Source organism: Phodopus roborovskii, unplaced genomic scaffold, assembly GCF_943737965.1.
Source record: "Phodopus roborovskii unplaced genomic scaffold, PHOROB, whole genome shotgun sequence".
Classification (NCBI taxonomy): Eukaryota; Metazoa; Chordata; class Mammalia; order Rodentia; family Cricetidae; genus Phodopus; species Phodopus roborovskii.
This window is the reverse complement of record NW_026125562.1, coordinates 4,150,454-4,165,833: the sequence shown is the minus strand read 5'-3', so window position 1 is coordinate 4,165,833 and position 15,380 is coordinate 4,150,454. Positions and strand designations below refer to the sequence as shown.

General features: G+C 51.6%; 1 protein-coding gene across 1 annotated transcript; it reads left to right on the top strand.

Moving 5' to 3' along the window:
• The first annotated feature begins 5,386 nt into the window (after positions 1 to 5,386).
• Positions 5,387 to 15,119, top strand: Alx3 (ALX homeobox 3). Its single transcript, XM_051177765.1, has 4 exons — positions 5,387 to 5,722; positions 10,653 to 10,969; positions 14,207 to 14,335; positions 14,734 to 15,119. Exons 1-4 carry the CDS (start codon positions 5,446 to 5,448, stop codon positions 15,040 to 15,042), a joined length of 1,032 nt encoding a protein of 343 aa, XP_051033722.1. The 5' UTR covers positions 5,387 to 5,445; the 3' UTR covers positions 15,043 to 15,119.
• The last annotated feature ends 261 nt before the right edge of the window (positions 15,120 to 15,380 follow it).

Here is a 15,380-nt window from a genome sequence, read left to right as displayed (position 1 = left end):
GCCATTCGCTATGGGGGAGAGCCAGCCACATGGTTGTACTTGGTAACATTCAACCACTCACAGGGTGAGCCAACACCAACTTGTCAACCATGTGAGCAAGTCACTTGAAAACAAATCTCCTCGCCCCAGTCAAGCACAATCTGAGTTGGGGTCCTGAGTGATCCCCAACTGGAACCATTCAATCCATTCCTGAATCCCATAGTATCCATAGCTCCCCATGGAACCGACCATTAAGTCTTTAAGCTTTGAGCTGTTTTGTCATGCAGCAATAGATAACTGATATTATATAGCTCTAAATCATTTTCCCCATCTGTGAGATGGGAATGCTAGCACTAAGTTTATCGCACTGTAAAGATTGATCTTGACTGACACAGGGCAGGTATTCTGTAAACAATGTGTGTGGTATCACCATTCACTTCCTCTCCTTTCCAAATATTCAAGAGCAACTGAGGAAGCTAGGCAGAGCCTCTTCTACCTGCTTACCCTGTGCCCCTCCCAATTCCTTTTAAAGTTCTCTCTCTCCCTTCATTGCTGGCAGATGCTGGCCTGGAATCAGTGTACCTGAGACGCGGTGATGAGTTCCTTCAAGAACTCTTTTCTCAGGGTGTTCAGGGGTATATGTTTGCATTTCTTTCCGAGGGCCCCAAATGTGATAATTACATACTTATTAGCCCTATAAAATAACAAATCTGGAATCTGCACTCTGGAACCAATGGATTTCCTGCTGAAATGAGTTCAAGGGGTGCCCTAGCCAGCATTCTCTATGAGAACCAAAATCCTGCCACAGAAGGCTGCACAGAGAGATCCGCCCAGCCCACATCACACACTCTGCCCTTCTACTCATCTCTATACTTCAAGGGTTCCATTGTGAGTGTGTCTTCTGGCTCTCTGTTCTCACTCTTCTTATCATTGTTGTTTCTCTACTGACTTAATGTATGCCTGCTGGGCTGGGCACTGGTCTTGGGCGCCCCTCCTCTTAGAATACACTGAATTCCTAAGGACTGGGGCTTTCTCCTCTTTCCCTCCTATAGGTGAAGACAGTGTTTGAAGCTATAGTCAGGACATACTAGAGACAATGCCCCTGGAAATAACTTCCTGCTCTTTGGAATGTCTCTAGATTCTGTGGACTCCTCCTCCAACCTAGGCCCAGGTCTCCCCAAATGGCTTGCTCTCTCACCTAGGAGCTACTCTTTTTGGGATACCCTCTCTTCTTGCCCCTCCATTCACACTCTATGAGATAAAAGCCTATTGCTTTTCATTCTTCTCCTAATCATCCAGAAAAGGCCTGGATGTAAGTGGTACTGTTTCTGGCCCAATTCTTTTCACAATCCCACAATGCCCACCATGTGGCAGGCATTCAACTAATGTCTGATGAACACACATCATTGCATAAGATGAATCAAGGTGTTAGAACTTTCCCCAAAGTCTAATACTTACTCCCCATTTCTATTTTATAACCAAGAATGAGTTCATAAAACTCCTTCACAAAGTGGCAACATGGTCTAGACTGGCACTTGCTAGATAATTCATTTATCTTCACACAAAAGCAACAAGTCAGTGCTATCTCAGGTCCCCTGGCACAGCCACCTACAGTCATTCTTCTGCCTCTCTGTTTCTCTCCTCTCATCACACCCTAACCCTGGTGAGTTAGATAGAGCTGTGTGTGTGTGTGTGTGTGTGTGTGTGTGTGTGTGTGTGTGTGCGCGCGCGCACGTTCAAAGGTAGATCTAGGCTCAAGAAACATCTGTATAAACACTAGCTCTCCCAGCCCAGAAACCAGGAAAGCTGACTGCAGAGCCGTTCCTTACACTTTTGTAGTATAGAAACTTAGGTATGGAGAGGTTAAGTGGCTTTTCAATCAAACAGGTTAAACTGATGGAGAAGGGAAAATAGTCCTAAAACTTCCCAGAAATTTCACCCTAAAGCACCAGTCTACATTGTTAGAACCTAGTCAAGGATCCTGGTTCCCACAATGCAAACCTTTCTCAAAAGTATCATCCATGGGTGAGGAACACCGGATCTTTAGGTTTATTTACCATTCCTTAGCCTGACCTTTCAGGAAGAATGTAGCTAATGAGAAACAATCCACTTGGGCTCCCATACCCAGAATTTTCATAAGGATCAATTTAGGATTTCATTGTCTAAACAGAACAAGGGCAATGCTGACTATCTTCCCTTCCAAGGGAAAAACAAGCAACTGGAAGGCAGTCTTGTATATATTAAGAAAAATCTCAAATGTGAGATTCCGTTTATACCACTGTTCTGACTCCTTTCAGATGTCCATGGAAGGATATTTGACTTCATGGAGAGGGAGGGAGAAAATAAAGGGGAAAGGTAGCTGGAACTGTTGTTTCCCTAATCAAAGAGCTGACCTTACACTTGGGCTAGGAGCCAGGACTGACCCAAACTAATTCACCTGCAAGAAATGCTTTGTTTCAATGCAAGTGATCCTCTTCACTTCAACAAAGCATAAGCCCCCTGTAGGCAAGGATACCTTTTGTATCCTGCTACCAGCTGTCACCAGCAGACCCTTCTGGGAGATGAATTAATGAAACAATCAATAAAAGTACCATTTCCGTTTTTTAAACGTCTTCTACTTAGCAAATGGAGAATGTTTCTTCAATCAAATGATTTTTTTTGTTCCTTTTTAAATTACAGGACCTATAATTCTCTGGATCATTTATCTCTTACTTTGTTGAGAATGGATGGGTGAATTAATTGAATACTATTCATCCAATTCAATGTGAACAGTGAATTCATGAATCCTTTTAAAACTCTGCCCCACATTTAAATTAGTCTTAAAAAAAAAAAAAAAAACCACTCTGGTGTTGGACACGGTTTCACTTGATCTCCATTTAGCAGGGACTACCCTCTCACTGATCCCTTGCCTTTTCTGGCCACCATAGCTGGGTGCCAATCGGTGTTCATAAAGCCACTAGTGTAGCTCATCTGGAATGTCTAAAAAACAAAATGATTTCTACCTTATTTTGTTAGCTGAAGAAGAATAGAGAGCCTGTGGGATGGGAAGAATGGATCTGAGATCAAATTTTGGTTCTGACTCTAACGAGTTACATCCTCCTTAAACAAAGGGCTCTTACTCTGTTAAGGTGGCCAAAAACTGGTGCCTACTTCATGAGTTGTGAACATTCATGTATGTTCGATATATGAGCTAAGTCCAGCACACTGTGTACATGCACACAGCTGTGAAGTGAGGGTTTCTGGGTCTCCCAATGCTCCCCAACTTTCAGCCCACCTAGGAAGGAAATGAGACCCTGGGAGTTCTCCTGTGTGACTATCTATACACCTGCCTCACCAGACTGCTCTCAACTGGAGACAAAGGGCCTGTATTTGGATCAGTGATGCCTCTGGGCTTCTTGTTCTCCACAGGTCTAGGTGAAACCCCTTCCAGAAGAGGCAACTCCACCAACTTCAGCTGCCATCTGGGCCTTCCTGCCCCTTAGCTCAGTTAGTAACACATTATAGTGTGGAAGTCCCAGAGCAAAACAGTGTCAGGAGGGCTCTCTACAGCTGGGAAGGGTGTGGGTCTGTTGGGACACAGAATCCTTTGTTCAGCTCCAGGGTCAGGGTGATGGAACCCTGAAAGCCAGATTCCCATTTTCTTGAGAAATCATCACTGTCATGAAGTTAACACAGAATAGCAAAATACAGGCTCTTCTCAAATACCCCATCTCCATATGTGTGTGGCCCATTTTTATGATAAGAAAACTGAGGCAAATGGCTCAGCATTTAATCCAGGCTGCCTTCTTTAATTTGTCGTTGACATTTTTCTTGTGTCACACTTTCTTCCTCCAAATTAAGCTGCTTGGTAACTTTGTGGATTGGATGTCCTGAAATGATACATCCTCCTAGACAGTCAACACTACCCAATTGACAAGTATTGAAAACTTTTATTAATACTCAATTCACTGTGTCCGCAGCTGAGAGCCGGGGGACTCCCCCCTGCTACAGGCAGAGGGAAAACCTCATTTTGAGCCAAGCTTCTCTAGCTGGAAATACCAGCCCCAGGTGCTCCCATCTCTGCCCAGCCTGCAGTCTGTGATTAGGGGCCCTAATGGCCATAATGCCTCCAATGTGGTGTTTAAGCCAATAAGGCTTCAGAGAAGTTACGGTATGTTTAATAATGGCTTAATGACTCCTTGTGAGATGCAAGGCTTCTGGTTCCTGTTTGGCCTTGATTTACAGCCCAACTCTGGCTGAGGACAGCCAAGAAACCCCCTCTAAGCCTCCAACGGAAGAGGGAGGTGTTCACACCAGGCCTCTTGGATTCCTTTAAAAATTGAGAATTCAAATGAAATACAAATGACATTGGGCTCCCCACCCCTCTTCGCTAATCTCCAGGGGCACTAAAAATATAAATGGTTTAACCTAAGGGATCTTTAAACTGGGGTCCAAAGGACCTCTGACATTTCCTCCCAAATTTTAGGCAAGGCAAGGGCTGTTCTATTTCAGAAAAGCTAAACTATACGCTAATCCCAGGTTTCCTTGGTCTGGGGAGACTCACCTCCTGGGAAATGCGTCCTACCCTCTCTATGTCCAAAATAGCAGGCCTGAAAGAGTCCCTTTGCAGTGGATCCCTGGACACCCTGAAAGGCATGCACTTCATGCTACTCAAAAGGACAATGATCCTTCTACTTCTCCCATACTTGACCCAACAGCTACCTGGGAAGAGCACTGTGAAGTCCTGGGAGCCTGCCTGGCTTTGGAATTTACCTCCGATGTGTAGAAGGACCTCCACAGTCAGATGAAAACACTAGCTGATGGGTTCAAGGCACCAAAGCAAATTAATGGTAGTATTCGGGCTCAAGTCCCCACTTAGTTTAGCTGATCCCACAGTGTCCGATCACTCATAAGCCTATGCAAAAACAAGTATTTAAGACTGATGCGCTTGCGTTTTCCCCCAGCTACCAGCAAAAGAGCCGGGTGAAGGGTAACTCAACCACTGTAGGGGGCTCTCCTCTCAGGTCACGTCAGATCAGGCCTCAGAGAGTAAGTTGGAGGAGGGCAAGTCTGCCCATGCTGCCTCACCTCCCCAGAGACTAGAGCCACTAAGATGGATCTCAGGGCTCCGGGTGCAGCTCAGAGCCGAGGACTCACCCGGACTGGTAGACAAAGGGGATTCTGCCCTCGAAAGGAAGCTGTCTTCCTCTTCCTCTCTTCCAACTGCTTGTGATACCGGCCTGGGGTGAATCAGGGGGTTCCTGGGCTCCGAGGGGTTAACCCGCGCGGGGCCGCACGTGACGTGGATAGTTCCAGCATTAAGTCAGAGGCGCGGCCCCCTCTCCTGCCCCCCACCCCCCGCGGCGCGCGCCGCTCCCGGGGGCTCCGCGCCCCCGAGCCCAGGTCCCTCCCCCTTGGCAGGCGCTCACAGGCCGCGCGGGTAGCGGGAGCCCCGGAGCCCCGGCGGCCTGCGAGCCCGGAGCCGGCATGGACCCTGAGCGCTGCGCGCCTTTCGCGGTGGGGCCGGCAGCCGGTCCCTATGCGGCCGCGGGGGACGAGCCTCCGGGCCCCCAGGGGACCCCCGATGCTGCGCCTCACCTGCACCCCGCGCCACCCCGTGGCCCACGGCTGAGTCGCTTTCCGGCCTGCGGGCCCCTGGAACCCTACCTCCCAGAGCCCGCCAAGCCGCCCGCCAAGTACCTGCAGGACCTCGGGCCGGGCCCGGTGCTCAACGGCGGCCACTTCTACGAGGGCCCCGCGGAAGGTAACGCGCAGCCGGTCCCCGTGTCGTTCCCTCCCCCGGTCCCTCTTGGTTTCTCCGACCCCCTCTCCCACTTTCCTGCTTCTCACCCTTGAACCCGCCTCGCATTTCCCACGGTTCCCTCGCTTGATCGCTGCTGGCCTGGGCGGGCAAGGCCAATGCAGTGGGGACAGCAAAGTCGCCCGTGTCCCGGCTGCGGCGGCGACGGGAGGAGGGAGGTCAAAGGAGGGTTCGGTGGCAACGATCTTGGGCCCGTTCCGGCCCTGAAGCGACAGGACCTGAAAAGAGGGATCGTGCTCAGCCGGAGCCCGGCCTCTGCTGCCACCGACTCAGAAGCGGGGACCGGGTCGAGGGCCCGGGAGCCTCACTGGGCCTCGACGCTGGGAGAGGAGAGCTTGGCTTTTGTGTCTGGCGCCCGCTGAGGGCGCAGAGGGTGGGTCTCGGCTTAGTGGCCAAGCTGGACTCAGCGAAGGGCTGCGGCCTGAACTTACCCAGCTCTCCACGTCGGTCCCAGTCTCTTCAGGAAAGGGTGCTGCCGTTGCCCCTAGACGCTCCGCAGAGCGGCCGTGGTTGATTCCCTTCAGTGCCGGGACCGTCGTCAAGATCGCATAATTATGTTTTGTTTCTCAGACTAACCTGGCCTCCCCGTCACGGGGATGGCCGCCCTCCTTGCAGTTGGCATTCCGGCACCGGATCGCCACCTCTGAGCCGTCGGAACAGTCCTAAACCGCAGGGCGCTTCCCGCTCTGGGCAGGGTGCCCTGTGTGCTAAGGCGGGCGGACCGTGCCGTTATCTGAGAATGTGCCTGAATGGCCCGGCCAGGCGACACTGGTTTGCCGCCCACTGTACCCACTGACCCACGAGAGTCTCAGCTCCCACGCCCACCCCTTGTACGCTGCCACATTTCGCAGCCCAGACTCAGAGCTGGGTCTCCGAAGATCCGCCCACGAGGCAATCGCAGGCCTCCTTGGAGTGGCTGGGCAGCGAACAGCTCCGGCCTTCGTCTGGTCCGGGTGGTGGGAGTGTGCAGGGGAGGCCCGGGAGGTGTGTCGGGGTCATCGGAGGAAATGAGCAAGTCCGCGGAGCTTCGCGTCTAATGCCCTTTGAACGAGGCTCTCCTGATAAAAACCACAGTTGGGACTTAATGAGAAGCAGTTGGCCTGGCTCCTCTGATCCCTGCCAGACGGCGGCATCCGCACAGCGCCCAGAGCACCGCCAGGGACAGGTACCGGCTTGGGTCAGTGTCGCACCCAACAACACCCACCCACAGTCCATCATCCCAGCCGCTGAACAGCATCTTGCACCTACTGTTCGGGTTCTTGGACAGCCGAGGGGCTGAATGCATGACAAAAAGCAGTGAGGCTGAATAGGCGGGCGGCCAGTCTGTTCTCACAACGAAACGTGGCAAAAGAAAGTAAAACGGCTTAAGCAACAGCCTAAAGTGAGATGGACAAGTTGGACAAAACAACGGATTAGAAGTTGAAGAACAAAGGTAACGGGCGAAGTCAGTCGGTGGGTGGACAGAGGAACGAAAAGGAATAAATGGATGAACGAAAAGAGCAAACAGCAGATCGAACGAAGCGGGTAAACGAGGAAGCAAAAGACACATACAGACATACAGCAGAGAGAGAGAGAGAGAGAGAGAGAGAGAGAGAGAGAGAGAGAAAGAGAGAGAGAGAACAAACGAAAGAAGAGGGTAAGAGGGTACTTTCTAAAGGGAGAGCGCACACCAAATAGGAACAAATGAGATGCGAATATTAATGATTTGGGTTGTGCGAGGGATGGGCAAAAGAGGTGCAGCGGTGCGAGCTGAAGCCTGGGCTGGGATCCTGGCCGCTGCTCCCTCTCGATAACTCCCTGGTCTTGGTTGCATGTGGATCCTTAGTAAAGGTACCCCACCACCACCACACACACACAAACATACAATGTCCCTGTCTTTAAAGTATCATTCTCGGAGCAGAGCATTGGCTGGCCTTTGCCTGGCTCACTCCCGAATAGTGTCGCATCCTGCCTGCCTCTGGCCGCACTTTGCAGAGAGCGCCCTGCCCTTCTCCCAAGGCGGGCCTTGTTTCATCCTTTCCAGACACCGTGTACCCTGCTCCTGTAGTACCTGTGTGGGCAGGGTGGTTCCTTCCAGCTTCTCCAGGGCTGCCAGTTTGTTACTAAGCTTGGCTCTCTGACCTGGGAACGAATCCTCTGGAAATTATTCCTGCTGGAGTTCTGCTCGCCTGCCTCAGTTGAGAGCCACAGCCCTAAGACCTGACATATTCGGGAGAATTTAAGTCCTTGGCCAAGAACCTCTAAGGAGAACACCATCACCTCGCTAGCGTCCCTGAGCTTGACACTAATTATGAACTTAAGGCCTTCTGCTAAAGCCACGGTCAGAGCTGAGGAGGTCCAGAGTTCAGAGACTACTGACTCATTTAGAGACCCCACCATGATGACAGAAAACGGTGCACTTTAGAGCAAGACTGCCATGAACGCTGAAAACCAGGTGGCTGATTCTGTGACACAGTGGATGCCAGGGACCTGGACTTTGGAGCCTTCAGGATTGGTACAGCACACCATCCAAGCTTGAGGTGGCTTGAGACAGACTGTGGTAGGGCTGAGATGTGCTTCTCCCTGATCAGGGATGCACAGGTTTGAAGGCCAGGTCAGAGATAAAGAATCCTGACCCTGATGGCACATTAAAAGTCCCAGTTCTTGCACCTGGCTTTCACTCTTACAGAGTGCTATTGCATCCCTGCTGTTGTGCAGGCTCCGGACACTCCTTATACACTTAGCTTCAGGCTCCCGGTGAACAACAACCAACTGGAGTACTTACTCTCTCTGGACCACCCCCAGTGCACTGTAGTAACTGACAATAGTTCAAACCTCAAATGGGCCCTCCTGAACCGTACAACCTTCCCCTGGCAAGCTCACACTGCTGGTGTCCACTCCTGGACTGCCTTTCCCATGGCCATTCTCCCCGTTTCTTCCTTTTCTGCCTCTGCTCTCCCTAGGCCTGACTCTTCAAGAAGCTGCTTGGGGAGCACTGAAAAGTGGCCCTATCCCTGCAGTCCTCCAGCTAGACCAAGGAGGTTTTAGGGAAGCAGTTGTCTGTCTCTTGGAGAGGACCATAGAGGGGGCAGGCTTGAGAGGAGCAGAGGCCAGCAGCCTTAGCCTCTGTTGTGCAGACAGCAGCTCTGCTGTGATGTGATCTCTTGACTGAGCTCTAGATCAGAGTATTTGGGCTCTTATGGGAAGAGATGCTGAGGGTAAGGAAGCAGAAAAGCTCTCTGTAGTGGAGTTAGCACTCCTAAGCCCTGCCCTGACTTCTCACCCATTTTCATTCTGAAGTCCATCCTCCCTGCCCTGAGAACCCCAGACACCAAGGCTCTTCCCTGCCAGGACCTTTTGGATGACCCATCCCAAGCTCCCGGTTCTCTCTGACAATTTATTATTAGTGGTTTGACTTCTTTGATTCTTCCTTCCCAGAAAACAGTGCTACCTCTCCTCTCCAACCAAAATGAGATGATGGGGAACAGAGTGTAAGGACTGCAGTGTGACTCCTCTCTGTGTTACCTGTGGGTCACGAAGCAGATCTCACTAGCCAGAGGCCAGGCCTTGTGCGACTGTCCTAGGTCTTCAGAACACACATGGGAAGCTTATTTCACAGCCTGGGTGGTCCCGAGGGGGCACTGACCCCCTCCAGTTGAAAAGGACCCAAGTTGTCTTCCAGTTAGGGGTCATCTGACTCAATGTACCCCTCCACACACACACACACACACACACACACTCACAGCTGTGATCTTGACATTAAGTCTCCAGCAAGAAACTGCTTCTTAGTAGTAGGCCTCCTGAGGGCCAGGCCCCGTTGCCGATGGGCCTGGGGCCAAAGAAGGGGCCCTCTGAGTCAGCAGGGCGTCTTCTTGGCGTCCCTGTGGCTTCCATCCCAGCAGACGGTTGAGGAGGAACTTTATGGGGACACGGCTGGGGGTCTTTTCCAGTGGGAAAGGGTGGGGGATGATTGTGGTGACCTATTTTTCACCATGCCAGGTCAGTCATATGGGGTTCCGGAGTGAGAGAGGGCATCTCAGAGTGAGGAACTGTTCCCAGCCTGCCGTAGAGCCCTCCCTACCTGTTCATGAAGGAGATGAGGGAGCAGTCAGAAACTCCTGAGATGCCAGGGCAGACAGTGCGGGATAAGAGGGAAAGGGAGTTGTGGTACAGGTATCTCAGAGCTCCTCCAAAGCTCAGCCTATCCAGCTTTCCCCTTTCTATTCTGGAGCTTGAGTTCTTGCTCTGACACCACCACTTTAGAATGGATGAAGACAGGTGATTCTTAGGGAATCATCATCGTTCCAGCTCACTCTTCATACTACAGAGTTAGGAAAATTAATATTAATGTGAGACTTGGACTTAAAGGAATGAGGCACAGGGAAACCAGCCAAAGGTGGTCTATGTGTCTCTGTCCATGCCTGCCTGGCTCTGGTAGCAGAGGCATGAGCCCGAGGGCCTGGGAACCAAGGCTGGGACAGCCAGAACAAGAGAGCACTCTAGAAGGGGTGGGAGATGTCAACTACCCATCCTTAACCCCTGCCCCCACTCTTGGCCCTGCTAGGGTGGCAGTCTCTACAGTGGCGCCAATCCTGGCACCTCCCCACCCTGTGGGACACACCACCACAGAGCACTTCCCCGAAATGAACCCCCCTCTGGCCCTAGAAGATCTGCCCAGACCACAGAGCACATGGTTCCCTAGGGCCCCCTCCCCAGCTGGAGGCTCAGCAGTCAGGCCTCTGAATGCCAGGCTCCCAGGGAGGGTGGTTGCCAGGAGGAAGAGAAGGGGAAGGAGGAGGCGGGACTGAAGCTTCAATGCTCTCTCCCTCGCTCTTTTCCACCCACAAAAACCCCTGTTAGGTTTCCATCCTCCTTTTTGTGTTTTCCATTGCAGCTGAGGAGAAGGTCTCCAAAGCTTCCAGTTTCCCCCAGTTGCCGGTGGACTGCAGAGGGGGTCCCAGAGACGGGCCCTCTAATGTGCAAGGTTCCCCAGGACCCTGCCTGGTCAACTTGCGCGTCCCTCTTTCCCCGGGACTTTCTGACTCCATGGAGTTGGCCAAGAGCAAGAGCAAGAAGCGCCGGAACCGCACGACCTTCAGTACATTCCAGCTGGAAGAACTGGAGAAAGTCTTCCAGAAAACCCACTACCCTGATGTGTACGCCCGGGAGCAGCTGGCTTTGCGCACGGACCTGACTGAGGCCCGGGTACAGGTGAGGACACAGTGGGCACCAGACTCCCTGGCTGCCACAGCCACTCAGGCCATGGGCCAGACCAAAGGAGAGCTAGAAGTGAACACCAGGCCCTCCTGGAAGCTGGCCTTTGTAACCCAGTCTTCACACCAGCTCTGCTGCGGCCACAGACTTTTCTCTATTTCTAATGAAATACATCATTGGGTCAAGCCGTAGGCATAAGCTTGCAGGTAATGGTCTCTTGGAGTCCAAGTATCTGTACGGGAGTCCTGTATTGTTTACTAGCTAGCCAGTGATCCTGTTGCCCACTTTTGGAAAAGGAATTACCAGTAGCAAGCCAGAGAATCTTTGAGGGTCACCAGTTGCAAGAAGTGAGTGCTGACCATCTGTCAGTGCTACTTGTGAGGTGACTGGCCAGAGGGGGAAGGTTGCTGAAGGGTATGTCAGACTCATCATGAACCAGCCAACAACCAACTTAGTTAGGACTTGACCGGGAACCCTTCCCTCTCCAAAAGGCTCATCTGTACAAAGAATGACTCTCGGGGTCTTTGGTCATTGCCACTACTTCACATAGTGGGGAGCCCAGCCAGTAAGGAGGAAGGAGAAAAGGGTGGGTGGGTGCTGGGAGAGGGAGAAGGAAGGCTATGCCCAGTCATGTTGGAAGTGATGGAGAACAGGAAGGTGGCGAGCAAGGCTCTGATGGAAAGGATCTTCATTAAGAGTCTGGCTTAAAAGGAAGACTGGTCATTTGTGGCCTTGCTGGGATTCACAGTTTAGTGAGAACGAGCTCCCCAGTGGCAGAGAAGGAGGCACTGGAAGGGGTGTTTGGGGTCCCAGAGAAAAGTGAGGTCACTGCTCTGGCAGAGGAATCACTGCCACCATGAGGGGCGAGAAGGGAAGCTCCTGTTTATCACTCCGATGAGGGGGCCCTTCCAGAGGCTCCGGAGAAGACGCTAGGGTGGGGGTCAGGTCTAGTAGACTATGGGGTCCCACAGGCCACTCTGTAGAAGCCAGCACCATTGATCGATCACAGCAGCCCTGACAACCAGATCCAAAATAGGACCAGAAGGGCTCAGGGTGTTTCCTGTCCTCTGGTATGTCCTCCTGCTTTCTTGTTCCATCTAGGCAGCAGCTACAGCTGTCCTCTATGACTATTCCCCCAAGGTTCTTCACACTATGGGAACAACCCGTGATTTTATAAGCGAAGGAAGCCCAGCATGGGGAGTTTCTGGAGTGTCATATTGGGGTGGTGGCTGAAGTGCTCTCCCCTGTGGGAATGTGTGGGGTGTGGGACAGGGGCACCTCCCTCACTCCTTTCCTAGCCCCCCTTTTCCTTCTTTTATTTTCATTTTATTTTTACTTTTTTTTGGGGGGGGTAGTTGTTTTGGAAACAAGGTCTCATTCTGTCCAGTACCTAGGCTGTCCCAGGATTCATTCTACAGTCCAGCTGGCCTCAAACTAAAGATTCTTCTACTCCCGAGTGCGGGCAATAACACACATTATAGGCATGAGCCACCAGGCCCAGCTCCTCGGCCTTTTGATCCTGTAAGACAGGAGTAGTCACAGGACTCCCAAGCTCAGTCCAGAAGCCTCCTCAACCACCAAGGCTTCAGAGAATGGGGAGATTCTCCTCTGACAGGAGCATGACTCTCACCATAAACCCCACCCCATAAAGAGGACTAATTAAGACCACACATGTGACAATGGAGAGGGCAAGTTCCAAACCCAGGCAGAGGTCCACAGTGGAGAGGCTCCAGGGGGCAATGGGTAGTGACAGAAAAGTAATTCCCAATAAAGGCCCAACTGCCTAAAGAGAAGGGAGAAGAGAAAAGGGTATTCATGGTGGACACTCTCGACTTCGGCCAGGCCTGCCCTGGGATCCCAGCAACCTGGAAGATAGGAAAATAGGGGATGCATGTTCTCTTAATTATCAAGTTACTGGCCTATGTGAGTAGAGATTACCATGGAGAAAGGAATGGCTGAGGGCTGGGGAGTCCCCATTCTTAACAGTGTAGCCAGGTTTACACATATAAACACACCTTCCTTTCTTCCTTCCTTCCTTCCTTCCTTTCTTTCTTTCTTTCTTTCTTTTAATGTATTTCTAGTTTGATCCCTAGAAAACAGTGGTTGGTTTTGGCTTTGACTTTTGGCAAGTTTACATGTATTTTAGACTGGCTTCAAACTGGCCTTGAACACCTAATCCTCTAGCCTCTACTTCCCAAGTTCTGGAATTACAAGCATGTATCATTACACCCACCTTGGTTTAGTTTCAATATTACCAACATCTATTCCATAGTTAACACAATATTAAATGAAAGAAATAAAATATATATATATATATATATATATATATATATATATATATACACACACACAAATAAATGAAATAGGATAGGGTGTATTCCAAATTCATCACATATATGCTCAGATGTATGTAAGACACATGGCCCCTCACTTGCCAAGAACTCACAAATGATTGAAAAGTAGACTCCCAAAGAGAGCATGGGCACAGAACGTGATGAGTGTTCTTAGAAAGGTCAGGACATTATAGAAGAACCCAGCCTGGATGACATGTTGAAGAGATGGGTAGCCCAGAAAGGGGAAACTTACTCACAGGTGGGAAGGAACAGCATAGCAGATGTCTTAACAGAGAGGTGGAGGGGGAGCTTGGAGGGCATCTAGGACGAACAGAGTGCTGTTGCCCGGAGGGACATAACACTATGGAGAGAGCAAGGGCCAGACCCAAGCAGCCTTGATAGGAAATGGGCTCTAGGCCAGGTTTCCAGGGAGCCGCTGAGGGATTAGATAGGACCATGACCTGAATAGGAATGCCTTAACTGAGTAGGAATGCTTTAATTCATTGGATGCTACCAGGTGGATCAACCAAGACTCTTACTCACACACTGGCATAGCTAGGAGGCATCCTAGGCCACCGAGGCCCACAGGTCCCCTTCCCCTACAACACTGTGACAAGACCTAGCCAGGCTGGAGATGAAGAGAATGAGTCATCCTGGGGAATGGTTGCCGGGGGCCCTGGGGGCCAGTAGTCCTGCTTTGGGATGAGGCCTCTCCCAGGCACCCTTCCCAGGCTCTGCTGGCCCTGGGAACGGTGAGGATTTCTAAGATCCTGCCACTTGGGATTTTCTGGCTTGGATCTAGATCCCAGGAGAGGACTCAGTGATTACTCTCACCCATTAGGCTCCAGTCATCAGGGCTGCTCTGGCATCCCTTAACCCTCCCCAATGGTCCTGTCCCCAGGTCTGGTTCCAGAACCGCAGAGCCAAGTGGCGGAAGCGGGAGCGTTATGGGAAGATGCAGGAGGGGCGGAACCCTTTCACCACTGCCTATGACATCTCTGTGCTACCCCGAACTGACAGCCATCCTCAGGTGAGACCTTTAGTCCCACCCTTCGACAAGGTTTGTGCCTGACTCTGGGGTTGCCGGTGAGAACATGTGCTCTGGGGGAGGGGGCTACAGCATCTTCTGCAGCATCCGGGTGCTGTGTGATGTGGGCGATTCCCTTAACTTCTTGTGCACAATAAGGCTATCACCTACTCTGATACATATAGAACATGGGAGAATTAAAGAAGACAGTATAGTTCTGAGGGGCCATGGTGGGGATACCCTGGATGTCAGTCAGCATGGGTGGTACGAGGGATGGTCCTGGGTCCAGTGGAGAGGCTGAGGATGCTTCTGAGACTTCAAGGACAATGAGAAAGCCACCAGGGTAAGGCACTCAGTTTCTGGAGCAAGCAGCTCATAGCCCTTCTTCCTTCTCTTTTCAGCTGCAGAACTCCCTGTGGCCCAGTCCAGGGTCTGGGAGCCCAGGGGGGCCCTGCCTCATGACTCCAGAGGGCATCCCCTCTCCATGCATGTCTCCATACTCCCACCCCCATGGAAATGTGGCTGGCTTCATGGGAGTGCCAGCCTCCCCTGCAGCCCACCCTGGCATCTATTCCATCCATGGCTTTCCTCCTGCCCTGGGAGGGCACAGCTTTGAGCCTTCTCCGGATGGTGACTACAAGTCTCCAAGCCTCGTCTCGCTCAGGGTGAAGCCCAAAGAGCCCCCCAGCCTGCTGAACTGGACCACGTGATGGGTTACACAGACACACACTGAGCTGCTCACTCCTCTTCCTGCTCTCGCCTGCTCCTCGCCCATCTCTTCCTGGACACCGGACAGCAAACCCTTCTGCCTCGTGTCCTGAGTGGTTCCAGAAGCTTGGAAGAGAAGCTGGGACCCTCAGCCTCCTTCAGGGATCAAGCTACAGGGTCTTGTCTCTTAAAATAGGTGGGGCTGCCTGAAGAGACTTCAAAGCATGCAGGACTCTTCCTTATAAACTGGGTCTCCTCTTTCAAATTGGGCTAGAGAAAAGGTGACAGATGCTTGTTTCCTCAACACTGTTTCTAAGTCCAGGGGAGTCAGACCAGAAAG

Bases quoted from the DNA above. Each gene is read 5' to 3' on its own strand.
- Alx3 (XM_051177765.1), top strand. From the start codon at position 5,446: ATGGACCCTGAGCGCTGCGCGCCTTTCGCGGTGGGGCCGGCAGCCGGT. The intron at 10,970-14,206 runs GTGAGGACACAG...TCCTGTCCCCAG, and splicing joins TGACTGAGGCCCGGGTACAG to GTCTGGTTCCAGAACCGCAG. The intron at 14,336-14,733 runs GTGAGACCTTTA...TTCTCTTTTCAG, and splicing joins GAACTGACAGCCATCCTCAG to CTGCAGAACTCCCTGTGGCC.